Genomic DNA, 27,781 nt, shown 5'->3' with positions numbered 1-27,781 from the left:
GGCCTGTTGCCCATGAGGGCAGTGGTCCCAATTCACAGCTATGCTCCATCGCGCCACAACATCGAAGGAGGGAGCAAAGACAAGGGGAGCTCTCCCCCACTTTGTTCTCAGGCAGTAGAAAGAGGGAGCTCTTGGTGGAATAGCCCATCAAAACAGTTTGTGTGGATCAGGTCCCAGTTCCTACAGGAAACAGTTGAACAGAAACTGTAGTGGTTGGTGCCAATTCAGGGACTCTCTGGTCTGTAAAAATGAGCAGCAGAGGTTAAAAGACCTCTTTGTTTCTTAAGAAGTTCTGGAAAAAAATCCTGGATAACTAGGTTGTGATCCCCTTCTCCCAGTCTCTGTTTGGCTCGCTCTCTCTCTCCTCTTCCACCCTCCTCTCTCCCTGTATCTCCTCCCCCCCTCTCTCTCTCTCTCTCTCCTCTTCCACCCTCCTCTCTCCCTGTATCTCCTCCCCCCCTCTCTCTCTCTCCTCTTCCACCCTCCTCTCTCCCTGTCTCTCCTCCCCTCGCTTTCTCTCCCCATCTCTCTCTCTCTCTCTCACACACACACACACACACCTCTAACCCCTGGGAATTTCTCACTCAACCTCCTGATTTTTGTCCCTGAAATTGCACTGTGAGCAGAGCTGTGGGAGAGACGGGGCTATGTGAATCGCAGCCTCAGCAGGGATACCAGAACACACAACTTCTTTCTCTCGTTGGTTGTTCAAGTTCCAGCAAGAAAGGTAGGTGTTTAAAACAATGACTGGACTGGATAAGCAATGTCTTCTCTCCAAGTTGGCGATGCAGACCCCGATGTAACCTTCCCCTGAATGTGGCCGTTGTGCATCGCGTAGGGTTCCCTCCATCTGCGGTCCTGCCACGTAACATCAACGCAGCTCGTGAGGGATGTGTTGCAGCTAAGAGTGGGACAGAAAAGATTCACAAGGAATGTTGCCAGGGTTTTTGGGTGGGGGGGGGAGTGATTGAGTTACGGGAAAGACTAGATAAGCTGGGGCAATTAATCCTGGAGTGAAGGAGGCTGAGGGGTGCCCTCCTAGAGGTTAGTAAATTGATGAGGGGGCACGGGTAAAGTAAATCACAGCCCTTTCTCCCCAGGGTCGCGGTTTCTAGGAGAGGGCACCAGTTAGTGCTGCTGTTCCAGCGCCAGCGATCAGGACCGGGGTTCGAATCCAGCACTGTATATAAGGAGTTTGTACATTCTCCCCATGTCTCACTGGCATCACTAGAGGGGTGCGGATGTCACCAGATGACCCCATCAGAGGGGGTGACACCAAAATGACTGACTGAAGTTTTTTGAGCAGTATTTCAGCAGAAATATTTTTTTTTTAAATAAAAATATCCCCGCCCTTAATTGTAACATCAAAAACATTTTTCGGAAGGCCAGCTTCCGTGTATCAATAGACCTACTAGGCTAAACCTCGATGCTCATTTGGTTTTTGACCCTTCTACTGGGTTCCTGTCAGAGCTGTCGTTATTACCCAATGGCAACGACGCTTCGAATCACGTGGTTTCGTCTGCAGGCGCCACCAGCAAGCGCTGTTTTTCGCTGCTGCCGGTGCTTTCACAGTCGCTGCTTTTGTCAAATGTTCTGATGTTTTAGAGACAGTATTGTGGTCATTAGTGCTTGTGAACCGAGAGCAGTGAATTTTTTGAGAATGAAGGAAGAATTAAAGGAAAAGAAGGAGAAAATCTTTTAAAAGATTCTGCTCAGTTACTAATAATGTTGTAATTCAATTGTAGAAAGATTTTACAAAACCATTTTGTTGTTGGTATTCATATAATTTAAGAAATATTACACTTACTATATTTATCGCGTTATTCTATTATTTTACAACTATATATTCAGGGGGTGGGGGGGAGGGGTCACTGTGAGTTCCCACACTGGGTGACACCAACCCTAGTAACATCGCTGAAGTGTCTGTATGGCTCTGGTTTCCTTCCACCAGCAGGGGCTGGTGGACCAGAGGGGCTTGGATGTCTACATCAAATTCAAAGGGGATTTGAGGTACACCTCTACCAGCCAGAGGTTGCAGGTTCTCTGGAGCCAGCTCAGGATGATTGGACTGATGGGCCTGTTTCCATACGAGATAACTGCGACTTTATGACGGGCGATGTTTTGGGGGAATGATGTTAATTTACTATTTCTGCCCCACCCCCACCCCCTCTCCAGAATCGGGGCTGTTTGTCATTCAATTGCACAAGTAAAACCCGACGAATGACTCTTCCTATGGACTTCATCACATGACCCATTGTGGCCAAATTCCCCTCCAATCTTGTTCCCTGTTTCTTGCATCTCCATAGACAGGAATCAAAAATCTTCAGATTATTTTAAAACAGAATTTTCTCCCTTTTAATTTTCCTCTTGATTTTACTTACACCAGTGTTCGGGAAACAAACTTATAATTCCTCCATCGACTGGAAAATCTCTGAGTTCATTAGCTAGTGGACCAGGGGTGGGGAGGGGAACACACACTGCGATTCCCTGCTCCTCCTGCCTCTTCCTTCCCTTTCGAATGACAGGGTCCTGGACCCTGTGGAGTGACCAGCCCAGAACAAATTACTCAGGAAGTTCTCGACTTCCCTTTCGCACCACACTGGTTCCAGCAAGCCTGTGCTTGGGGAACCCTGGAGAGGGGAGGGAGGGGCGTTTGGGAGAGTCACCATCATCAAGGCTGAGGATGGATTTCAGCCAGATTCACATGTGATAGGAGGGAGAATCCTGCCTGATAAAGGGAAGGTTACAGTAGTGCAGCTAGTCGGGTCTCTGGCTCACTGGAACAGGGGAACAGGGATCCGGGTTTAATCTAACCTCGGGTTGTGGCAAGTGTGGATTTAAGAATCAGAATTTATTGTCATGAAGTTAATTGTGGCAGTGATACTAGATGCAAATATTGCTTTAAATTATATTTTAAAAATGCAAGAGAAATTAAGGCAGTGTACCTGTGGTTCATTGTCCGTTCAGAAACCTGACGGTGGAGGGGGAGAAGCTGTCCTTGTACCACTGAGTGCTCGTCTTCAGGCTCCTGCACCTCCTTCCTGATGGTAGCGAGGGTCCTTGAGGATAGAGGGTGCTTTCTCTGGACACTGTCCCTTGTCGATGTCCTTGATGGGGTGGAGACTGGTGCCCGTGATGACGCTGGCCGAGTTCCTGTCATGTCCTGTGCATTGATCTTTCTGTACCAGACAGTGTGTGGTATCCCTGATGGCAATGTGATTACATGGTCATGAGCAGGGGGGGTTTTGGGGAGGGGGGGGGATGTTAACCAGTGACTGAATTTCTCAGCCTGCTGCAATCATGGTAGTCAAAGGGGAAGCTGAGGACTTCCTGAATGGTTGGCCACTGGCCTCTCCCACCTACCCCTTGCCTTAGGCAAGAAACAAAAGGAATCAATGGAAAATGAATGGGTACTTGAGGGAGAGTATAGGAAAGGCACTGGTGTGCTTGCTCTACTGGGAGCTGATGTGGACTTGATGGGCAAAATGGCCCCTTTTTGCATCATGTCGATACACTCTTTCTCGTAAAGAAATACCAAGTTCCTTAGAGTCCACTTAACGTGACCTTTCTTGGTCATAGAGCATCTCCTCGTTTTGTCAGGAAGGCGCAACAGCGACTGAACTTCCTGAGAAGATTGAAGTGGGCAAAGTTCCCGGCCACCATTACATCAACCTTCTATGGGAGCTCTATCGAGAGGGTCCTGGCCGGCCGCATCACAGGGCGGTACAGTAGCTGCAGAGAAATGGATCAGAGATCAATCCACAGGACCATAATAATGGCAGAGAAGATCACTGGGGTCTCCCTCACTCTCCCCACCATCAATGTGATTGTTGGATGAAGAGGGGGTGCTCCCATCGGGGAAGAGATACAGGAGGATCAGAGCCAGTACCACCAGGCTGAGGAATGGCTTCTTCCCATGGGCAGTGAGAATGGTGAACGACCAGAGGAACTGCTCGCACTGACCATCCGAGACGCTACTATTTATCGAACAATATTAATTTTTATATACTGCATACAGATTACTTGTAAAAATGTGAGCTATGTCTGTATGTGTGTTTGCATGTCTTTACCCCAGGGCCAAAGAGCGATGTTTCATCCAGTTTAACTTTACAATTGTATGATATTTATAACCTTGAACTTGAAATTAACCAAACAGGAGATGGAGCTGTCTCTCCATCTGTTCAACTAATGTCACCACCTGGGATCTTCTCTCTGCCTCTATATGGGAAAGAGGGAGTGTCATTGTTTCCTCCAGAGAATTTTTAAAAAATTGTGTGATATTATCTGTTGGACATTTATCGACTTTTTTTCCCTAAAGCACCAGCTGCTGTTTGAGCTTCACCGTGTGATGGTTTTGTTTTTACAGACGTCAGGAAGATGGAGGCTCCTGCCTGCTGGACTCTGATGGCTGTGCTCGCTGCTCTTGTAGCTGGGTCGACAGCCTGCCCACACTACTGCATCTGTGACAACATCCAGGGCACGGTGACCTGCATGAAGCAACAGCTGACGGAAATCCCCACCACCATCCCGGAGGTTGGCACCCGATCGCAACCAGCCGGCTTGCCACATTGGGCTCCCTTTCGCTAACACTGGCAGCTCCACTCCCACCGCCCAGGGGGCAGAATGGAGCAGGCTTTGCATATTGAAGCAGTAAATATTGGGCATTTAGCAGCTCAGGCATGGAGAGAGGGTAAAATTTGTGAGAGGGGAAGAATTTGAAGTTAGACAGGACGCTGGGGTCAAGTGCAGTACACAAGCGTGCTGGAGTAACTTAGCTGAGAAGCAATGGGGGGGGGGGAAGGGGCAGCTGAATAGATAGGGGAGGGGTGGGGAGCTGGAGGGAAGGAGACAGAGGAAGAGGTAAACACAGTTGAGGGGGTTAACAGATATTGGCGGTCGATGTTAATGCCGTCTGGTCAGATAGTTCCCAGATGGATTATCAGCTGATGTTCCTCTAATTTACAGGTGACCTTGGTTTGGCAGTGCCAAAGATATCAAAGACGTCATATTGAGATAACATGTAGATCAACCTTTAAGCCTGTTGAGTCACCACTGACTCTCATGAACCTACTTTTGCAGGCATCCTACATTAATTTCCATTCTTTCCACATTCCCCATAAGTGTGGAGCAACAGAGGGACCTTGAGGTCCAAATCCATCCACCCCTCCAGGTTACCACACAGGTTGACAGGATAGTTAAGAAGGCTGATGGGATGCTGGGTTTCATTAATAGGGGGATTGAGTTCATGAGAGGTCATGTTGCAGCTCTACAAATCTCTGGTGAGACCTGTTCAGTTCTGGTCACCTCATTAAAGGAAGGATTTGGAAGCTATGAAGAGGGTGCTGAGGAGATTTACCAGGATGTTGCCTGGATTGGAAAGTGTCGTATAAGGCAAAGTTAGCAGAGCTGGGACTTTTATCTTAGGAGTGAAGAAGGATGGGAGGTGACTTAATAGAGGCCTACAAGATTCTGGAAGGCGTAGATAAGGTTGACAGCCAGTGACTTTTTCCTAGGGTGGGAAGAGTAAACACCAGAGGGCATCAAAACATAGAAAGTTGTGGGGGCCTGGAATGCCTTGCCGGGGGTGGTGATGAAGGCTGAAACATTCGGGGCATTTAAGAAACTCCTAAACAGGCACATGGAAGGAAGAAAAACAGAGGGTTACGGGGTAGGGAGGGTTTAGACCAGTGGTTCTCAACCTTTTTCTTTCCACTCACATCCCACTTTAAGTAATCCCTATGTCAATGGTGCTTTGTGATTAGTAAGGGATTGGTTAAGGTGGGATATGGGTAGGAAGGGAAGGTTGAGAATCACTGCTCGGGACTGAATTGTTATATTTTGCTTGAGAAACATTGTCATTGGTCCATTGTCTTTGATGTTATGAAACCATGCACATAATGAGTCAATTAGGGACAATTAAAATAGTGGATTTCAAACTTTTTATTTCCACCCACAGACCACCTTAAGCAATCTCTTACTAATCACAGAGCATCAATGGCATAGGGAACACCTAAATCGGGAAGTGAGTGGAAAGAAAAAGGTTGAGAACCACTGGTTTAGATATTTTTGTTTTGATAGGAGTATATAGGTCAGCACAACATTGAGGACCAAAGGGCCTGTATTGTGCTGTAATGTTCAATGTTCTAACTCAGTGGTCCTCAACCACAGACTCTTGCCTAGACCCTGACCACCCGCCCGTCCATCCGAGCTTTCGATGTCCTGAATGACGCAGGTACTAAAAATCGGTCCACAAATTTCGACTATTATATGTGTATATATGGTCGGTGAATGTGTTTGTTTTGCAGGCAACCAAGCACCTTGACATCAGAGGGAACAACATTGATCGGGTTACAACAGGAGCATTCCTTCCTATTCCCTACCTGACTCACTTAAACCTGCAGAAATGCAACATCAACCATCTCCATGAAGGTGCCTTCCGCGGCCTTGGCCGGCTGCGCTCTCTCAATCTGGGGTTCAATAACATAGAGTTCATCTACCAGGAGACCTTTGATGGACTTTACTCTCTCCAACAACTCATCATAGACAACAACAAGATCGAGGAGATCAAACCTGGGGCTTTTGCCCAACTGGGATCCCTAAACGTCTTGAACTTGGAAGGAAACTTCCTGGTCTACTTGCCTCCCTTGCTTTTTCAGGGCCTTCAGCAAATTAAATACATGCGCTTGTCCAAAAATATGATCAACAATATTGCAGATGAGGCCTTTGCTGGACTGTGGACCTTAAAGAGACTGAGCCTTGATAGCAATGAGCTCCAATATTTGCCAACTGAAGCATTATCCAGGCTCACTGCTGTGGCCAAGTTGGATCTCAGCCAGAATCCAATGACCTACCTTGGTGAAGAAGTATTTCGGATGCGTTCACTGAAGCATCTCATGATGAATGATATGTCCCTTCAGGATGTGTTGCTCACTGCATTTCTCCACAGCCCAAAGTTGTCCGTGGTTGAATTTCGTAACAACCAACTGCAGGTTATTCAGCCCCTGGAAGGGGTCGAGTCCTTGAGGACAATCAACCTGACGGGCAATCCAATCCAGTGCAACTGTTTCATGCGACCTTTCAGAGAGTGGATGGCCAACCGTACCAAGCTAAAAGCTGAGGTGCTGTGCCATGGCCCAGGTCGGTATGAAGGAGAGAGGTTGGATTCTCTGAGGCCTGTTGACCTGAGGTGTGACAGCAGACCCCTGGACAAGGAGGAGGAGGAGTTGAGCCTGGTGAACAAACCCGCCACAAATAATCAAAAGGGCCGTCCATGCCCAGACCACTGCGACTGCCAGCATGACCTGCAACATTCCAGCTGTGAGGGGAAGGGACTGCGCAAGATCCCAAAGGGCTTTCCCCCTGACTCTCACCTGCTGGACATGCGCTTCAACGATTTGCGCTTCATCCCCAGGGGCTCATTCTCAGGCATGAAGCAGCTGGTCTCTCTCCACTTGCAGAACTGCAACATTCACCACCTGAACACTGGTGCCTTCCGCGGTTTGAGGAACCTCATCTACCTGTACCTGTCCTCCAACGAGATCAACAGTCTCCAGCCAGAGATCTTTGAGGGGCTTCCTGAGCTGACCTATCTCTACCTGGACCACAACAGGTTGACATCAATACCTAAGGGTGCATTCAGGCTTCTGCCCAACCTATTTGCTCTCCATCTGGAGTACAATACCATCCCGCAATTGACAGACGATAACATGGAAGGTGCCGAGAAGCTCCGAAGGCTTCACCTGACTGGCAATAACCTCACCTATGTCTCCCCGACAGCTCTCCGCCCTTCAGGTCAGCTCCAGAAGCTGTTCCTGGACGAGAACAAACTGACCGAAGTTCCCACCGTTGCCCTGATGGGGATGTCCGCTTTGGATGAACTGAAACTCTCCAGAAATCCCATCAAACAGATTGAAAGTGGTGCTTTCCTTCCAGTGAAGGGGCTTCTCCAACATCTGTGGCTGAACAACCTGGGCTTGGAAAAGGTGAGCGATGGTTCTGGTTGGCAAGGAATGACTGTGTTCAAACACATCTGGCCCTGATGAGGTCCAATGGGATAAATATTGAGAAAAAACACACCAAAATTCTGGAGGAACTCGCCTGGTCTTTCAGCTCCATAGGAGACAAAGATAAACTGCCAACAGTTTGGGCCTAAGCCCTTCCTCAAGGAATGAGCCAGAAGCAGGAAATCTCTGAATTCAGACAGTGCAGCCGAGGGTCTGTTGGTCCAAATTCTGACATTTCCTGGTTCTGGCTCATTCTGCTTATTCCTTGAGGAAGGGGCTCAGGCCCGAACCATCAGCAACATATCTTTGTCTCCTATGGACTCTGAAAGATCAGCCGAGTTCCTCCAGCATTTTGATGTACTTTTAAGACAATAACCACGTTTGCAGACTTTCGTGTTCCACTAAATGTTACGATGATGTGGTTGCAAATTAAAAATTTTAGATGTACAGCACGGTAACAGACCATTTCAGCCCATGAGCCCATGCCACCCAATTACACCAATTATCCTACAACCCCCTGGTACATTTTGAAGGGTGGGTGGAAACCAGAGCCCCTGGGGAAAACCCACTCAGACACTGGGAGAATGTGCAAACTCCTTACGGACAGCGTCAGATTCGACCCCAGTCCTAGTCGCTGGTGCTGTAACAGCGTGGAACTAACTGCTACGCTAAACATGCCACCCCGATATTCAGGGAAATCTGGACAAGATCAGGAAAAGCACCAGATGCCAGAGGAACTCACAGTGTTCTTAAGGGATAACCTTGCAGAAGCTTACAAGAGGATATAGACAGGACAGAAAAGTGGCAGATGAGTTCAATCCAGATAAGTGTAAGGTGATGCATTTTGGAAGGACAAACCAGAAGGCTGAGTCCAGGGTTAATGGTCAGTTACTTAAGAGTGTGGACAAACACAGGGACCTTGAGGTTCAAATTCATACATCCGTCAAGGTCACCGCACAGGTTGATAGGATAGTTAAGAAGGCCAATGGAATTCAGGGATTCATTAATAGGGGGATTGAGTTCAAGAGTTGAGAGGTCATGCTGCAGCTCAACAAATCTCTGGTGAGCTCACACTTAGAGTATTGTGATCAGTTCTGGTCACCTCATTTCAGGAAGGGTGTGGAAGCTGTGGAGAGGGTGCAGATTTACCAGGACGTTGCCTGGATTGGGAGGCAAGGTTAGCAGAGCTGGGACATTTCACTTTGGAGCATAAAAGGATGAGAGGAGACGATGGAGGTCAACAAGATTCTGAGAGGCATAGATAGGGTGGACAGCCAGCCCATTATCCCAGGGCAGGATCAGCCAACACCAGAGGATGTGTGTACAAAGTGAAGGGAGGGACGTTTAGGGGAGATGTCAGAGGTATGTTTTCTTTTACGCCAGGAATGCCTTGCCAGGGGTGGTGGTGAAGGCTGAAACATTGGGGGAATTTAACAGACTTGAGCCGCTTTCAGGTGGCCAGAATACCCCAATGTAAAGCTGCCTAAAATACCCGAATGCGGCTGTTGGGAGGCCACCTGAAAGCGGAGAACCCTGACCCTGACCCAACCTTCCTCGTGTAGGTGTATTCTCCGCTTTCAACCACTCCCCTTAGGCATCTGAAAGCAGGAGGAACTATGACCACAGTCAACAGGAGTCGGCGTTTGCTCCGCGGCGCCTCTCCCCGTTGTGGACCTTTCAGGTACCAGAACAGTGCCTTCAGCGCTGCCACCTGAATGTCACTTCGCGCACACCCGCAGCCGGTTCCAGAGCCGCATTCTCCCAGCGGCTTTAGACAGACACATGAATGAAAGAAAAAAAGAGGTTTAAAGGGTAGGGAGGGTTTAGTACTTTTTTTTTAGGAAGGAACATATGGGTCAGCACAACATCAAGGGCCGAAGGGCCTGTACTGTGCTGTATTGTTCTAGGTTGGTTAAATACCTTTCCCTCCTACTGAAGCTGCGAGACTGGCCGAGTTCTTCCAGCATTCTTACTGTAATCACAGCATCTGCAGACTTTGCTGCCTCACTGTTGAGGGAGATGATCGTAACATAGTAGAACCAGCACTAAGGAGGAGTCCCTTTCCTGCTCATGTAAATGGTTCCAGCACAACCGAGCAAATAGTCCAAATTGCCTCATTGTAGTGGGAGACCATTTACTATGGACTGCTCCCTTCGCAGTGTGAGGACGTGCCAAAGCCTTCTTCAGACCAAGGCTGCCTAGTGACAATGGAGTTGCAGGAGGCACTGCAATCTCCAAGCACTAATTCGAGAATGGCCAACAAAATGGATGGCACAGTTAACGAGCAACCCAGGTTCAAATCCACCGCTATCCCTAAGAAGTTTGTACGTTCTCCCGAAGTAAAATATGAAAGTCTGCAGACACTCTGGTTGAGGTTTAAAAATAAAACGATGCTGGAGAAAGTCAGCAGGTCAAACAGGGTCTTTTATCGAGCAAAGATAAAGGGACGTTACCGACGTTTCGTACTTGAGCCCTTCATAGAGGTTTGTTTTTTACGTGGGTTCTCCCCAGCTGCTCCGCTTTCCTCCCATGTTCCAAGAACATACAGGGTTTGAAGGTTAATTTGTCATGTGTGTATTTGGGTGGTGCAGAAGGGATTATTACTGTCCTGTATCTCCAAAATATATATATTTAAAATGAAAGGGTCACATGATCTATTCAGGCCCATAATACATCAAGGCCTTGACCAAGTGTCGGACTACACTCCCGGACCACTCTGTATGTCCTCTGCTCTTTCCTGTCTGAGCTTCACTGACCAGAGCCAGGGGCAGGTAAAATCTCCCTTTCCACACCATCTCGTCATGATGAGCTTTGAAATGACAGGTAACTAATTTGACCGCCTCCTGTGACAGTGAAATCCGAGTTAAAGTGTGAGATGCAGTTCAGAATCAGGACATCAGCGCAGGGCAACAACAACAGGGAGCTGCACGTGTCGGTTGAAATTTCCCAGCTTGAGGAAGGTTTGTCACGATCGGTCTGAACTTGAAGGGTACTTGGACACATGGTGGAGATATTTAACAGCTGCAAGATCAAAACAGGATGGGGTTAAAATCAGTTCCATACAAACACCAAAATGACCAACGTCCGACTCCAGTTTGTGTTGGTTTTAAAGGCTGGCCGTAAAACTGCAGCTGGCATCTTGCTCCTGTTAATTGCAGCTGCTAGGGGGTGGAGATGATCATCTGTTGCTGCCAAATGGTCTTGTTTACCTGCAGTCTTTCTCCCCCACCCCAACAAAATCCATCTGTAACCCTCTGCGCTAGGTGGACCCCCACGTGTTGGGCCAAATCTTTGTGGCTTTTGCCAGTGGTTCTAAATTTAAGTTTTAAAATTTAAAGTTAGACCTATAGCACCATAACAGGCCCTTTTAGCCCTTGAGTCTGTGCTACCCAATTACATCCAGTTGATCTATAGCCCCCAGTAGAGGAGGGAGGAAACCCACAGACACGGGGAGAACATACAAATGCCTTACAGACAGTGCGGGATTCGAATCCCGGTGGCTGAAGCTGAAACTGTGTCATGCTAACCGCTATACTAACCATGCCCCCCCGAATCCAATTGGAATTAGTGGTGGAAAGGGCTGTAGATCCCAGCTGACACGTGTGCACCCCAAACACAGAGGGATTGCACACGCCATTTCCCAATGGCAGGAATGGGATAGCTGGCCTACAGCTTGCTGCTGTATGGAGTGGTGGCTTAACCTTTTCAGATTCACAATTATTGGGAATATTAGTGCATTAAAACCAATGATTTCACTGCCTCTGCATCCATTAAAGATTCTACAATGGTACTTAGTCTCCATTCCAATATCTGTAAATTCTCATTGTTAATCTCCATAACTCCGGGCCTTCCCACTGCAACCCTCGGCTGTTTTTCCAGCAGTTTCCTCTGTCCAACACCCATTCCTTTGGTCTCCATTCAGAGGCTAGATTGGAGAATTCATCAACAGTGTTCACACCTTAAGATGGATGGCGTAGCTTTTCCCATAATGCACTGTGGTTATTTGACATTTCAGATCTCGGATGGTGCCTTTGATGGAGTAGATGAGCAGATGCAGAGCCTCTACCTGGAGAATAACCAGCTGAGCTACATCCCCAGCCTGGAAAACTTCAGAAACCTGCACACCATTGACCTGTCCAACAATCCTTGGGATTGTGACTGCCCACTCCTCCCCCTTCGCAGGTAGAACTCTCAAACTATCCGTGACTTCTCTCCATTATGATTTGAGCCTTAGGATCTTTATTAGAGATAATCTTTATTAGAGATGCAGTGCGATTATACTGGACAACAATTTTTTTCCAAGAAGTTTGCTTCTGAAAATTGGGGATTATGATAGACGACTTCAAGTTGAGCACAAACCTATTTTTGTTATCAGCTAGCATGCAGGATAGAGTAAGAAAAACAGAATATAAAGCGAGAATGCTATCGGACCATTCACCCTTAATATTGACAGTAAAGCTAGAGGACATCCCTCCAAGAATGTATAGATGGAGATTAAACCCCATGCTACTTAAAAGACAGGATTTTAGAGAATTTATTGGAAAACAATTAAAAATGTATTTTGAAGTAAATACGGAATCAGTGGAAGATAAGTTTATACTATGGGATGCAATGAAAGCATTCATTAGAGGGCAAATAATAAGTTATGTAACCAAGATGAAGAAGGACTATAATCAGGAAACAGAGCAGTTGGAAAGGGAAATAGTAAACATAGAAAAAAAATTAGCAATGAAGGAAGATACAACTAAAAGAAGAGAATTGGCGGATAAAAAAATAAAATATGAAACATTACAAACATATAAGGTAGAGAAGAATATAATGAAGACAAAACAGAAATCTTATGAACTAGGTGAAAAAACGCACAAAATCCTAGCATGGCAGCTTAAGACAGAACAAGCTAAGAAAATGGTATTGGCATCAAGGAAAAAAGACAAACAAATTACATATAATCCAAAAGAAATTAAGGAAAACTTTAGAGAATTCTATGAACAATTATACCGAACTGAAAACGAAGGGAAAGAAGGGAAAATAGATGAATTTTTGACTAAAATTGAACTACCAAAACTACAAATAGAGGAACAAAATAAATTAACAGAACCATTTGGAACAGTAGAAATACAAGAGATAATAAAAAAATTACCAAATAATAAGACACCAGGAGAGGATGGACTCCCAATAGAATTCTACAAAACATTTAAAGACTTATTAATTCCGCCCCTCCTGGATGTAATCAACCAGATTGATGAAACACAAAGCTTACCAGATTCATGTAAAACAGCAATAATTACAGTAATACTAAAACAAGGGAAAGATCCACTCTCACCAGCGTCATATAGACCAATATCTCTGCTAAACACAGATTATAAGATAATAGCTAAACTATTAGCAAACAGATTAGCAGAACAGGTACCGAAAATGGTAAATTTAGACCAAACTGGATTTATCAAAAAAAGACGCACAACAGACAATATTTGTAAATTTATTAACTTAATTCATGCAGTAGAAGGAAATAAAGCACCTGCAGTAGCAGTTGCTTTAGACGCAGAGAAGGCCTTCGACAGAGTAGAATGGAATTATTTGTTCAAAGTATTGCAAAAATTCAGTTTACCGGGAAGTATATTAATTGGATTAAAGCATTATATAAGGGACCGTTAGCGAAAGTGACAGTAAATGGACATGTATCAAAGCAATTTAACTTAAGCAGGTCAACGCGGCAGGGATGCCCACTATCACCTTTATTGTTTGCGCTAGCTATAGAACCACTAGCAGAATTGATAAGAATAGATAATAATATAAAAGGAATAAAAATAAAAGACAGGGAATATAAAATCAGTCTATTTGCGGATGATGTTATAGTGTACGTAACAGAACCAGAACTATCAATAAAAGAATTATATAAGAAATTGAAGGAATATGGAGAAGTGTCGGGTTACAAGATAAACGTAAATAAAAGTGAAGCAATGCCTATGAATAATGCGGATTTCTCAAAATTTAAGAAGGAATCTCCATTCAGATGGCAAATGCAGGCAATAAGATACCTAGGTGTACAAATAAACAAAAATCTAGGCCAACTATATAAACTCAATTATAATCCACTAATGAAAAAATTACAGGACGATTTAGAGCATTGGAAAGATCTACCACTAACACTGATAGGAAGGATAAACTGTATTAAAATGAACATTTTTCCAAGGATATTATACTTATTTCAGGCATTGCCAATACAACTGACAGAAAAATTCTTCAAAGAGTTAAAGAAAATAATAAGGAAATTTTTATGGAGATGGGGGAAACCGAGGATAGCACTAGATAAATTAACAGAATGGTATAAACAAGGAGGCTTACAATTGCCAAACTTTAAAAATTATTATAGAGCCGCACAATTAAGATACCTATCAGATTTTTATCAAACAAGGGAAAAACCAGACTGGACGAGATTAGAATTAGATAAAACAGGGGAAAAGATACCTGAACACATATATAAATGGGATGAAAAATTGGTACAACATAGAACTTCTCCAGTATTACATCATCTCCTCAGTATTTGGAAGAAGATTCATGTAGAAAGAAATAAAACAAATTATCAATTACCAAAACTAATATTGACGCAAAATAAGCTACTCCCTTTTACAATAGATAACCTTTCCTTTAGAGAATGGGAAAAAAAAGGGATTAAAAGAATAGAAAATTGTTTTTCAGGAGGTAGATTCTTATCCTTTGAACAAATGAGAGATAAGTACAATATAACTGGAGATACAGCGCTGGCATATTACCAACTGAGATCCTACTTGAAGGATAAATTAGGAAGTAATTTGAGTTTACCAGAGGGAAGTAACCTTGAATATGTGATTACAGATACAATGTTAATCAAAAGATTTATAACAAATATGTATATTAAACTGCAAGAAAAGGAGAATGAGGAAACAAATGGTAAAACTAAACAAAAATGGGAACAAGATTTAAATATAAAGATAAAAAAGGAAACATGGGAGAAATTATGTTCTGGAACGATGAGAAATACAATAAATACGAGGCTACGTATGATACAATATAATTGGTTACACAGACTATACATTACACCGCAAAAGTTAAATAAATGGGACCCAACAGTATCTGATAGATGTTTTCGATGTAAAAAAGAAATGGGAACAACAATTCATGCAATCTGGACATGTGAGAGAGTAGAAAAATTTTGGGATGATCTCAATCAGATATTAAATAAAATAACAGAAAACAATATACCAAAGAATCCAGAGATCTTTCTCCTAAGTAACATAAAAAACAAAGAATTTGGAATTGATTTGGAGGATGCACAAAAAAAGATTTGTTAAGATAGCCCTCGCCGTAGCAAAAAAAATGTATTATGTCAACCTGGAAATTGGAAGATAATTTGAAAATACAACAATGGTATATAGAAATGAATAAATGTATTCCATTAGAAAAAATAACATATAGTTTAAGAAATAATATTGAAATATTTGAACAAATATGGGAGCCTTACATTAAATACAATAGCGAAAACCTACCGGGGACAAACATTACCTAAGTTGATGGAAGGAGAAGGAAAGAAAAGAATGGACTCAGTAGAATTTCTGGTGTATTTTTGTTGAATGACAACATTGTCTGACTGGTTTAATGCAACCTAGATTGTATACCTAAAATGGATGAGAGGGGGGGTGGGGGGGTGGCTTGGGAGGAGGGAGAAAAAGTCACTGTATATGTGTGAAAAAGAAAAAGTGTATATCATGGCTAATGTGATATATGGTGTGGAAAAAAAAAGAAAAAAAAAAAGATGAGCACAAAGATAATTTCAGATTTGCTGTATCACGTAGGAAGTTGGAGAAACATTAACTTTATCCAGCGGCCCTCACAGAAATGAGGCCCCAGTGAAGAGTGAACTCGCGGCCCCTGATTTACAAGGACCAGTTCTCTAACCACTGAGCTAACGGAGCCATTTAGGGGCATTTCAGATTATTCTTTCATTAATATTGCCACAAGACAGACACTATTAAATCAAATCAGGAAGGAGGTACAGGAGCCTGAAGACGAGCACTCAACAGTACAGAAATAGCTTCTTCCCCTCTGCCATCAGAGTTCGGAACCAGACACTACCTCACTTTCTCTTTGGACCAATTTATTTATTAAAAATGTAATTTATAGCAACGTTTGGACCTGAAAAACAACGACTTTTGTGACATTTAAATTTAGTTACTGGGCTGTGTGTCTAAATTTTAAAAATTAAATTTAAATGTCACAAAAGTCATTGTTTTCCAGGTGCAAACATTGCTATAAATTACATTTTTAATAAATAAATTAGGGACTGTGGGGAGAAAAGATTACGAGAAAATAGTGGGGGGGTGGGGGTGGAATGAGCTTGCTTTGTGCGCTGGCATAGATTAAATGGGTGGAAAGGCTTTACATAGAATTGGCGCATTGCAGTTAGAGAGAAATCTCTCTGCTGTTTTATTTTGTGAACTGATTTTATGTCATTTATCTTTAAAAGGTGGCTCAAGAGTTCCAATCTGAAGGTCCGAGCTGTTTGTAGCCTCCCGAGAAATGTTACAGGGGTGAGTGTGAAAGATGCCCCCTTTAAGAATTGCAAAGGTAACCTTCCCAAGAAGAACCAGGCCTCCACGAAGAAGAGGAAAGCATCTCGGACAGGAGTCGTGCGTAAAACAGTCAACAGGAAGAAGCTGAAGGGCAGCCGAGTGGGGATGGAGTGAACAAACAGAGAGGGGCAGAGTGGAGAGGAGTAGACTGGTTTTTAAGTTTGTGTTATCCCCTGCTCAGGCCCTATGTATTCCTGTCCGGTGTTTTAAAAGAGGGTGCCACCTGTATTGAAGACTTGACATTGTTTGCAGTGACAATAGTGATGTCTAGCCTGCGCTTCTTTCTAGTTGAGAGGCTGCTCTTTCTTTTAAAGAAGGGATCGTACTCCAAACACAATCTCAGCACTAGAGAGGGGACCCATTGGTGGATTCCACATGGAGCTTCTTTACCAGTCATTGTGGCCAAAGTATTAATGCTCATTTTTTGTTTATGGTTGGTGAGGAAGTTCAAATCAAATTTCGGAGTGCAACTAATCTCCAGTTATTCATGTTATCAAAATCCACTTAGTTTATGCATTTAAGATGAAACTTTCAGGGCCTTGAGATGACTTTGGAATCTTACATAGGCTCAGTAATATTAAGTGGTTTATTTTTCGACGGCACCCCTTTTTACTTCTGGACCCTCAGAAGAGATGAGAATAATTTGAAGGTATCAGCAAAATGATTGGGATTCACCTATATTAAACTTTTCCTTGTCCTTGACCTCTGCACATTTCTGTGCCCTGTGGCTCAGCTGAGGTCAGTTCACAGTTTGGGAACCAGTGGTTGTCCAGAGAGCTTTTGGCATCTTGGCCTTCATAAATCAAAGTCTTGACTATGGGAGTTGGGATGTCATGGAAAAGTTGTACAGGACATTGGTGAGGCCAAATTTGGAGTATTGTGTACAGTTTTGGTCACCTGACTACAGGAAAGATATGAATAAGATAAGATTTACTAGAGAAGATTTACTAGGATGTTGCCTGGACTTCAGGAACTGATTTACAGGGAAAGGTTAAACAAGTTAGGACTTTATTACCTGGAGCGTAGAAGAATGAGGGGAATTTGATAGGTATTTAAAATTATGAGGGGGATGGACAGAGGGTAGATGAGATACAAACCAGAAAATATGGGTTAAAGGTGAAAGGGGAAAAGTTTCCGTGAAACATGAGGGGGGAAACTTCTTCACCCTGAGGGGAAGGGAGTGTGGAACAAGCTGCCAGCTGAAGTGGTGAATGCACGCTCAATTTTAACATTTAAGAATTTAGACAGATACATAGATGGGAGAGGTATGGAGGGTTATGGACTGGGAGCAGGTTAGTGGGACTAGGCAGAAAAATGGTTTGGCAAAGACTAGAAGGGGCAAAGGGGGGGATTGTTTCTGTGCTGTAATGTTCTATGGTTCTATGAGGTGGACGGTGACAAATTATTTCTTCTGGCCTTTGTGGCTGGGAGTGGGGAGTGAGGTCGAAACATTTTTAGAGGTGATAGAAAGCTTCATTAGGTGCAGATATTTGGAACTCCCACTCACTGCATTGATACCAGGACAACAGTTAACTTTTGGTAACGTTTTGGTTGGGAAATTTTCCAAGAATGTGTTTCAATGGCATTATTTAATTCACAGATCAATTGTGGAATTGAAGTGTTGTGGGGCCAAATAAAGAACACACAGGGTTAGTGTTAGCAGACGTTAGGGTTAAAGTTCATGGGAGTTAGGTTTAATAAGATTCAGAATTTATTGTTTTGTGACAGCATCACAGTGCAAAATTGCTACAAGTCAAATCTTATGGGCAGCACGGTTGATGTAGGGGTTTCCACACCACCTTTACAGGCAATCAGGACCCAAATCCCACATTGTCTGTAAAGAATTCATACATTATTCCTGTATCTCACCCTTCAAAAATGTTCGATGGGGGGGGGGGGGGGGAGGAGTTAGGCAGCACAGACTCACGGGCCAAAAGGGCCTGTTACCGTGCTGTATGTCTGAATTTTTAAAAAAAATTAAATTTAAAAAAACAAAAGTGCAAAAGAAGAGAAGGTGAGGTCATGTCTGTGGATCATTGTCCCAGGGAAAGAAGCTGTTTTTGTACCGTTGGGAGCTCGTCTTCAGACTCCTGATGTTAGCAGAGTGAAGAGGGCCTAGCCTGTGCAGTGGGGGTCCTTGAGGATAGAGGCTGCTTTCTTAAGACTCTGCCTCTTGTAGATGTCCTTGATGGAATCGAGACAGATGCCCGTGATGTCGCTGGCTGAGTTCACATCTCTGTGGTCTTTTCTTGTCCAGAAGGGGTTAGAGCAGAGGCATTAGGTTTAAGTTAAAAAAAGCTCGAGAAACTCAGCAAGGAAACAGGGTACTTTATATAGCAAAGATAAAGATACATAATCAATGTAGCTTGATAAAGGGCTCACACCTGAAATGTTGGTTATTTACCTTTACCTTTGCTGTATAGAGTACACAGCGCCCGCCTACATTTTGCCCAAACCCTGACAAAGGGCTCGAGCCCAGAACATTAGTTATGTACCTCCACAACGCCTCCAATCTTAGTGTCATCAGGAAATCCTGATCCAATTTTCCATATTATTATCCAGATCATTGTACCTAACAATAACTAACGACAATGGTCCCAGCACTGATCCCAGAGGCACCCCACTAGTCACAGGCCTCCAGACTGAGAAGTACCATCCACTAACACTCTGTCTTCTCTCATTCAGCCAATTTTGAATCTAGTTTACAACCTTTCCATAGATACCAAGTGTATGAACTTTCTGAACTAACCTCCCATGTGGGACCTTGTCAAAGGCCTTACTAAAAGTCCATATAGACAGAATTCACAGCGTTTCCTTCATCTACTTCCTTGAAAAAGAAAGTAGATGAAGGAAACCTCATTCTTGGTAACTTCCTTAAAACTCTACAAGATTCGTTAAACACGACCTACCCTGCACAAAGCCAAGGTGACTGTTCTTAATCAGCCCTTGGCTGTCCAAATACTTGTATATCCGAACTCACCTGTTTGTAATTTCCTGGTTTACTTTTGGAGCCTTTTTTTTTTTTTTTAAAAACAATGGAATAACCTGAGCTGTCCTTAGCTATGGGTGCCCTTCTCGACATGGGAGACTGGGGGCAGACTGGGAGATCATTTCACTGAGCACCTTTGCACCAAGACCACCTGTAAATTGGAGGAGCAACACCTGATTCTCCATCTGGGCCTCTCCAATAGGATGCTTTAACACCGACTTCTCTGGTTTCAGCTCACCTGCTCCCCTCTCTTCCTCCTCCACCCCCTTCCCTCTTCCCCCCAATTGCTGCTGTGCCCTCCCTCCCTCCTCTACCCCTCACCTCCTGACTTTGTGACCATTCCTCCCATCACCCTTTTATTCTGACACCCTCCCACATTTTGCTCATATCTTGATGAAGGGTTCAAGCCTGAAACGTTGGTGATGTATTTTTATCTTTGCTACTGTAGACAAATAATACATATTCAGGACAAGTATTTCATCTATAGAAATAAATATATTTGTTTCATGAATATGAGTCTCGGATGGTCAGAGTGAGCAGTTCCTTTGGTCGTTCACCATTCTCGCTGCCTGTAGGAAGAACCTGGTGGTGCTAGCTCTGATACTCCATTATCTCCTCCCCCAATGAGACCAGCTGAAAGATGCTGTGTGTGGGGTGGAAGGGATCCACGCTGATTTTGTGCACCCTTGTTTGGACAATGATCCTGGTAGATCACATCGACTGGAGGTGGGGGTGGGGGGGGGGGGAAAGGGGTGAAGACTCCAGTGATCCTCTCTGCTCATGTGGGCCTGTGGATTGACCTCCGATCCTTTTCTCGACTGCAAGCCACGACTGCTTCCTTAATGACCATGTCACCGCCCTCCCAAACTCTTCCCCACCAACTCCCTTCTTCGCATTTCCCCAATCTCAAAACCAAGGGGAAGGGTATGGAACACAGGTCAGATCGAGAGAGAAGGACAAAATTTAGCCCATTGAAAATATTCCAAGAACAGATTAAACATTGAAGCCAGTGATCTGCAGTTTAACTTTACTCAATAAGCTTCCAGCTTTATGTAATTCTTGTTCTGATCTAATTTGAAGCCTTCTGAGTTTACAGTTAGACAAACATAGCCTGAAACTGAGCCGAGATTTTCAATGCACAATCCGTCTGTAATCACTTGAATTTGTCGAGATCATGTCCTTAATATTCGGTTCAATAATCTGTACGGTCACCCGTTTCCCACACCACACTGACCTTCTCAGTTTTCATCACCTCTTTCCTGAATGCAGGTTCTCATCTCGGAAGCAGCCAATCTTGACAACAAGCTTATTGTTCTGTTCTGGAGTGACAAAGGATGAGAGGAGACTTAATAGAGGTGTACAAGATTAGAAGGGTTGTGGAGAGGGTGGACAGCCCGCACCTTTTCCTGGGGTGACAATAGCAAACACCAGAGGACCTTGTTTAAGGTGAGGAGAGGAAAGTTTCAGGAGACAGAAGTTTTTATAAACACAGAGAGCAGAGGGTGTGGGGAATGCATTGTTGTGGGTGGTGGAGGCTGGACAATGGGGGCATTCAAAAGACTCAGGCACATGGATGAAAGAAATATAGAGGGCAAAGGTGTGAGGTACAAAAATAAATTAGTTTGTTGTGGGGCAGGTTTACATAGGTCAGCACAATATCATGGGTTGAAGGGCCTGTACTGTGCTGGAATGTTCTATGTGCTTCTACTGAAGTAAGATGGACACGTTTGGAACTGAAGCAGTCACTCCTTTACTAAACCAACAAACTCATGTTCGTGTTGTGACCATTTCCACTAGCCATTCTCAACAGTAATCTGGGACATTATTAAATTTCAGTAGTTAAAACACAGAAATGCTGGAGGAACTCAGCCGGTCTTGCACCATCCATGGGAGGTGATAACGTTTCATCAACGTTTCGGGCCTGAGCCCTTCGTCAAGGTATAGTAAAGATGCATCTTTACCTGCTCTGGACGCTGTGAGACCAGCCGGGTTCCTCCAACATTTCTGTGTGTTTTTACTACAATCACAACGCCTGCAGAATTTTGTGCTTTGCTTACAATTCTGCAAGGATAGCTTTGTGCCATTGCTCTTAAATGCGCGGGTGGAGCGACCACACGTGGCTCTTGTCAGGTTCAAGTACGGCATATGGAAATAGAGAGAAAACTCACCCTTGAAGACTCAATGTGTGACTTGGTCAGATGTACCCCGTGGGGGCTTCAATTACGTCTACCTGTCCATAAAACACAAACACACATGGCCAGTACCATTTCAGCATTTTGTGGCCAAACTCAGACCTAGTAAATACACATAAACGTGATAAAAACAGGTCATGTTCGAGAGACCCAGCCTGTCTGGCCATTTCCCTGAAAACAAACCGAGGGAATGATTCAAATTTTTTTTTAAAACTTTAAATTTAGAAGTACAGTACAGTAACAGTAACTGGGCTACCCAATTTACAACCTATTAACCTGAACCCCGGTACGTTTTGAAGGGTGGAAGGAAACTGGAGCCCCCCCCAAAGGAAACCCACGCAGACTCGGGGAGAACATACAAATTCCTTACAGACAGTGCCAGATTCAAACCCTGGTCCAGTTGTTAGTGCTGTAACAGTGTTGTGCTAACCATTATATACCAACCGTACCACCATGTTATACTCTGACAATAAATCTGAAACTGTAAACATGAACAAGCTATGACTACAATGAACAGCAAACAAGGACACTGCTCAACCTGCTGGGTATTTCCAGCATTTTCCGTTTTACTTCAGCAATAAAATCCTGCATATTTATTCAGTTATCCTGAAACAGACAGAACCTGGAGAAACTCTGTGTGTAAAGTTTCAGGTGGAAACACTGACCACTTCCTCAGATACTGCCAACCCTGCTGAGGAGCAACTTAATTTGGCTCAGGATTAAAATTTAAACATATTTAAAAATAGGGTACAATTTAAGACGCTCCTTCTTTCTCAAGATACACATCCAACGTTTTCACTCACTCAGCCTTTCTGCGATAGCTCAGTGGTTAGAGAACTGGTCCTGGAGTTTGTTCCTCTCTGGGCCTCATTTCTGTGAGGGGCACTGGACAAAGTGGCGACTCTCTGTCTACCTCACGGTGGACAAAGTTAAAGAATTTCATGTATGTTACATTCTAAATGTAGTAATACTTAACAATAATAGAACCTTTCCCTTTACCCCCTTTTGAAAGCTCTTCCTCTCCCCTTTCCATCTTGTTCTGTAAACCTTGTCCTGTCCTTGGGACCTTTATTGAGTCTGATATGGGCAGGTCCTTTTTACAGTTCAGTGCTATTTAGAGTCACCCACTTTGTTGACCGAGGTTGTTTCATTACACAAATAGAGGTCTTTGAAGATACCTCATATCATATCAGCCACTCTCTTGTTTATCTGTAATTTAACCCATCAAAATCAAGAAGCATTTATGTGACCAAGAAGGCTTATGGGGACATAGGTACTTTACGTCCCAGCTGATGAAGGCAAAAGAGGCTTCAGGAGAACTGTTCTCCTCACTTGTCAGGAAGGCACCACAGTGACTACACTTCTTCAGAAGGTGGAATCCGGCAAGGCTACTGGCCACCATCATGTCAAACTTCACAGGAGTTCTATCGAGAATGTCCTGGCACGATTGCTGCAGGGAAATGGATCGGAGGTCAATCCACAGAACCATGAGCGGCAAAGAGGATCACTGGAGTTTCCATCCCCATCGACGTAATCTACTGGGATCGCTGTTTGAAGTAAAATCACTGAGGACCCCTTCCACCCCGCACACAGCATCTTCCAGCTGCTCCCGTTGGGGAAGAGATGCAGGAGGTTCAGAGCCAGCTCCGCCAGGCCCGAGACCCTCATATGCCTGCACGATGGTACAGAGGGAACTGTGTCATTGTTCTCCACAAGATTAAGATAGAAAAATAAAGCAGGCATGGTTCAGATTTCAAGAAAGGGCCACAATGCTTTTTTGCCCTCGGCAGCACAGTTGGAGTAATGGTTAGAGCAACATCACTACAGCACCAACAATCGGGACTGGGGTTTGATACCCGGGCTGTCTGTTAGTATGTTCTCCCAGTGTCTGTGTGGGGTTTCACCTTGGGGTCTGGTTTCTCCCACCACTCAAAATGTACTGGGCGTGTAGGTGAATGGGGTGTTAACTGGGTGGCAAGGACTTGTAGACCAAAAGGGCCTGTTACCATGCTGAATGCCTAGATTTAAAATAAAAATTGTATTTATGGAACCTTAATTTATAGTAATCATGCTCCAAAAATGCATAATGTACCAGAATTGGGATGCGAGAGGGCGCCGAGGGCTTCGTGATTGTGTCGCAGGTTCGGATCTGAAGCTCGTGTTGCCGATGGTTTGGACTGGTCTGTGTGGCAGCAGGAGAGCTGGAGGTGAATCCACGGACACTCATTGATCCTGGGTGGGGGGGGGGGGGGACACCCTCTTTTGCTTCTCTGACTGTTAGGGGTGCCGGGAAATTTCTGCTGATGGAGAATCTTTCTCTGTCTAAGGCAGACTGAAGTGAATTTTGGGTAATATTACACCCATTTTATTACCTAACACTAAAAGAATCTTGCTGCTTCAAAACAACATATTGCATGAGGCTTGCTCATAACAATAAACTCAATTCCGATGTTCACAGAAGGACCATGTAGATCAGGTGAGTTGCTTTGATTCTCTCTCTCTCTCTCTCTCTCTCTCTCAAAGAGCAGTGGGAAGAGGAATAAAACACCAGATTTGTCAGTCGCCACCTGGTTTCCGTTAACTAAACTAAGGAACACTTACGATTTGTCCCAGCCTGTGGCTTGCAGGCTTGTCATCAATCTGCTCTGCAGATCGTTCTTTGCACCACTGATGTGTCTTCTCCAGCTGGCTCTAAAGGACACTGGCAGATAGCAGCACTCTCCACCACCAAGCAACCTCTGAAGATATTTGTTTGTAGACGGCCTTAGATATGTTCAGGCCTGCCTCAGGGCACGTCACAGCTAATGAAGACCTTCTGAAATGTAATCATGTTATAGAACAGGAAATCTGACCAGCAGTTCATACATCAACCAACAGCCATGCTGCAAGCTCTTAGAAACAGCAATGAGGTAACAGCCAAGTCAAATGGGGAAGCAATGTTGTGGGAGGGAGGAAACGCTGGCCTGCTCAGTGAGTAGAACATCCATTCCTTTCTTTGGGAATTATGTTCCCCTGTGGCAGTTGAAAGTAGTATCAGTTTAATATTCACCCAAGTGTTAACATGCACTGTTCCTGTAACAGAGCGGAGAGCAACACTGGATACGCCCTCAAATCATTATTACGGGCTTCACTCCATCAAGGACAGATACAAGACGTGATGTCTCAAAAAAAAAAATCAGCCTCCATCCTCAAGGACCCCCACCACCCAGGCCACGTCCAACTGGGAAAAGGTCCAGGAGCCTGAAGGCGAACACCCAGTGGCACAAGGACGGCTTCTTCCCCTCCACCATCAGATTCCTGGATGGACAATGAACCACAGACGCGGCCTCACTTCTTTTACACTAATTTATTTATAAAAAGTATATTTACAGAAATGTAATTTACAGCAATTTTTGCACCCGAAACATACAAAACCACTGTCGCAAAACAACATATTTTGCAACACATGTTCATGACAATAAACCGGATTCTGAAATTCCGGAGTGGGCCTTGCATCTACAGTAAAACCCCTGGTATCCGGCACCAATGGGGATCGGGAGATGTGGATAAGTAAATTTGCCGATTGCTTGAGATTGTGTGTTACAGGGATTGGCGAACTGGCCGCGAGGGGGTGCCAATTTCAACCTTTATACTTTTACCTATTTATTTTCTGCGATTTTATTTTGCCAGTTGTTTGAATTCCGGATGAAGGGGATTTTACTGTATCTGACAGCAGCCCAGCCCAGAAACACACTTGTGCCATTCTGGCCTTCCAACCTGCTGCTTTATGTGACCAACTCTTTGTACAGCTACATCTCGAAATTCTAATGCTTATTTCCATTGTCCAATCAGTGAGAAGACCAAATCCTCAAAATGAAACACAAATCTTGTTTTAAGTCGGTTTAGTTTATTATCCTGAATAAAATTCATGACCAGTGATTCATCTCTCAACAGATCAGTACAATATTACAGATACAAATTGGGAGTAGGGGGATTCCCTCGGACAAAATTACAAATCATTATCCTGTTAACAATACAAAACCATGATTACTTCCAGTGATTTCCCAGCAATGTTGCCGTGTACCACTGTACGGGTACCAGTGCTCCCGATCTCCGACACACTACCACGGGGTCAGGCAGCACCTCAGTAGAACATTTCAGCCTCACAACCCCATTCCACTGGAGGACAAGGCTGGACCCGCGATCAAATTCATGGTGTGTGTCCTCCCCTCTCAACTCTGACTTAACAAAGAGACCGCTACAACAGGTAACTCATTATGTACCTCAAAAAATAAATCCCTCAAAAATTCATTGCAATTTGATTACTATTGAAATGCCATCTTTCTTCTTGCACACTGCATCTGTGAAAAACTTTTCTCCATTTATTATCTCCTTTTCTGCCTTGGCGTATTGTGGTGAATTAATTCATACTGTTAAAGTTGGTGCATCTTATTTACCCGCGTGACGGCAGGAAGTAAGGATGTCAATGTATCTGTACAAGGTACTCGTGTGAACAATAATAAACTCGCATCTCAGGCTGTGAATAAGGTAGTAAAGTCCACTTTTGATATTCTGTCTGGCATGAAGGACTCAGCATCTCTGGAGAGGCAACCATGTTTATTTGACCATCAGGTGACTTTCCAGCAGTTCTCTTCAAATCTGATCCTCAAGAAATTCACACTCACACCATCAGCACTCTGGTATGCGTTGGAAATAGGGAAAAAGGTCAATAATTACAAGTCCAGTGAAACACGGACATCTGTGATTGTAGTAAAAACACAGATGCTGCAGGAACTCCGCCAGTCTCCCAGTGTCCAGAGGGAGATAAAAATATTACCGACGTTTCGGGCCTGAGCCCTTCCTCAAGGTAGCTTCACACAGCATCCACCTTGAAGAAGGGCTCAGGCCTGAAACATCGGTAGTGTATTTTTACCTCTTATGGACACGGCGAGACGGGCTGAGTTCCTCCAGATTTCTGGGTTTTTACTATGTCCACCTATTCTTGCTGAGTCCTTGTGCGGTTATTTGTCTAATTTCTACCATTACAATTCAGTATGAAGGTTCATTCATGGCATGGTGAAGGGGAAATGGACTAAGGAGGGCTGAGTTAAGGCAAAATATGGAGAAAACCTCTATTTAGGTACATCAACGTCATTGGAAAAAAATGGTACACTCACATATGCAAGTTTCACAGAAAAAAAAGCCTTATTGATATACATTTAATAATGCATCTTCCCTCTCGGGTGCCCAACATAAACTAATACACTGTGTATTGAACATCAATGAACACCTCCCGATCTTTGATCTTTTTCTTACCTTGTGTTGTGATTTTAATCCTAGTCTATTTTATCGCATCACACATGCAATTGTTTCTAATCTCACAGCTCCATTCAATAGGTTGCAAATTAATTTCTTTGTTCTTGTAGCCAAAAAGGTTCCAAGCACCCCTCATTCTCGATGGGAATCACCCGAGCTGCTGGGTTTTGTAAATAGAAATGCTCAGTGCTCATGAAGAAGGCTCAGCAGCGGCTATATTTTCTGAGGAGTCTGAGGCGATCCACTATGTCACCTGCAGACACATCAAAAACATCTATGGGTGTACTGCGGAGAACATTCTGGTTGGTTGCATCATGGTTTGGTACAGAGAAGCTAATGCACAAGACAAGAAAAAACTCCCAGAGGGTTGAAAACTCATCCTGCGACATCACGAGCACCAGACTTCACATCATCGAGGACATCCATGAGGCGCTGCTTTAAGAATGCAGCCTCTATTCTCAAGGAACTGCACCACCCAGGCCATGCCCTCTTTACTCTGCTACCGTCGTGAAAAAAGGTACAGGAGCCTGAAGACGAGCACCCAGTGGCACAAGGACAGCTTCTGCCCCTCTGCCATCAGATTCCTGAATGATCACCGTCTTTTGCCCTATTTTAATTTTGTAAGGTGGTTTATATAAATGTTTTCACTGTGAAACAATGAGTTTTGTGACATGTTGATGACAATAAACTGAT

At 44.1% G+C, this 27,781-nt stretch overlaps 2 protein-coding genes across 5 annotated transcripts in view; one reads left to right on the top strand and one right to left on the bottom strand.

The window, feature by feature from the left end:
• Positions 1–183: 183 nt before the first annotated feature.
• On the top strand, positions 184–27,781 carry LOC138748356 (chondroadherin-like protein). Of its 2 annotated transcripts, XM_069908402.1 has the most exons (6): positions 184–727; positions 4,367–4,533; positions 6,306–7,982; positions 12,019–12,185; positions 16,507–16,570; positions 27,199–27,781. In XM_069908402.1, the coding sequence occupies exons 2-6, from the start codon at positions 4,378–4,380 to the stop codon at positions 27,259–27,261; spliced, it is 2,127 nt and encodes a 708-aa protein (XP_069764503.1). In that variant the 5' UTR covers positions 184–727; positions 4,367–4,377; the 3' UTR covers positions 27,262–27,781. The 2 variants fall into 2 exon arrangements, with proteins under 2 accessions (XP_069764503.1, XP_069764502.1); XM_069908401.1 differs by lacking the exon at positions 27,199–27,781 and having other exon boundaries at positions 185–727; positions 16,507–19,634.
• Positions 10,478–27,781, bottom strand: part of LOC138748355 (lethal(3)malignant brain tumor-like protein 2) — a 96,276-nt gene continuing 78,972 nt past the window's right edge. The window contains exons 22-25 of one of the 3 annotated variants that reach the window (XR_011347968.1): positions 24,395–24,608; positions 21,770–21,831; positions 20,836–20,920; positions 10,478–11,024 (exon numbers count right to left, since the gene is read on the bottom strand). The gene's annotated coding sequence lies outside the window, so the exon portion shown is untranslated. Of the gene's footprint in view, positions 11,025–20,835; positions 20,921–21,769; positions 21,832–24,394; positions 24,609–25,124; positions 26,470–26,641; positions 27,342–27,781 lie in introns of those variants that run through there. The other 2 variants (XR_011347970.1, XR_011347969.1) reach the window with 2 other exon arrangements.

The sequence above is a fragment of the Narcine bancroftii genome, chromosome 13 (genome assembly GCF_036971445.1).
Source record: "Narcine bancroftii isolate sNarBan1 chromosome 13, sNarBan1.hap1, whole genome shotgun sequence".
NCBI lineage: Eukaryota > Metazoa > Chordata > Chondrichthyes > Torpediniformes > Narcinidae > Narcine > Narcine bancroftii.
The sequence above is the reverse complement of the archived record's forward strand: the minus strand, read 5'-3'. Positions and strand labels throughout refer to the sequence as shown.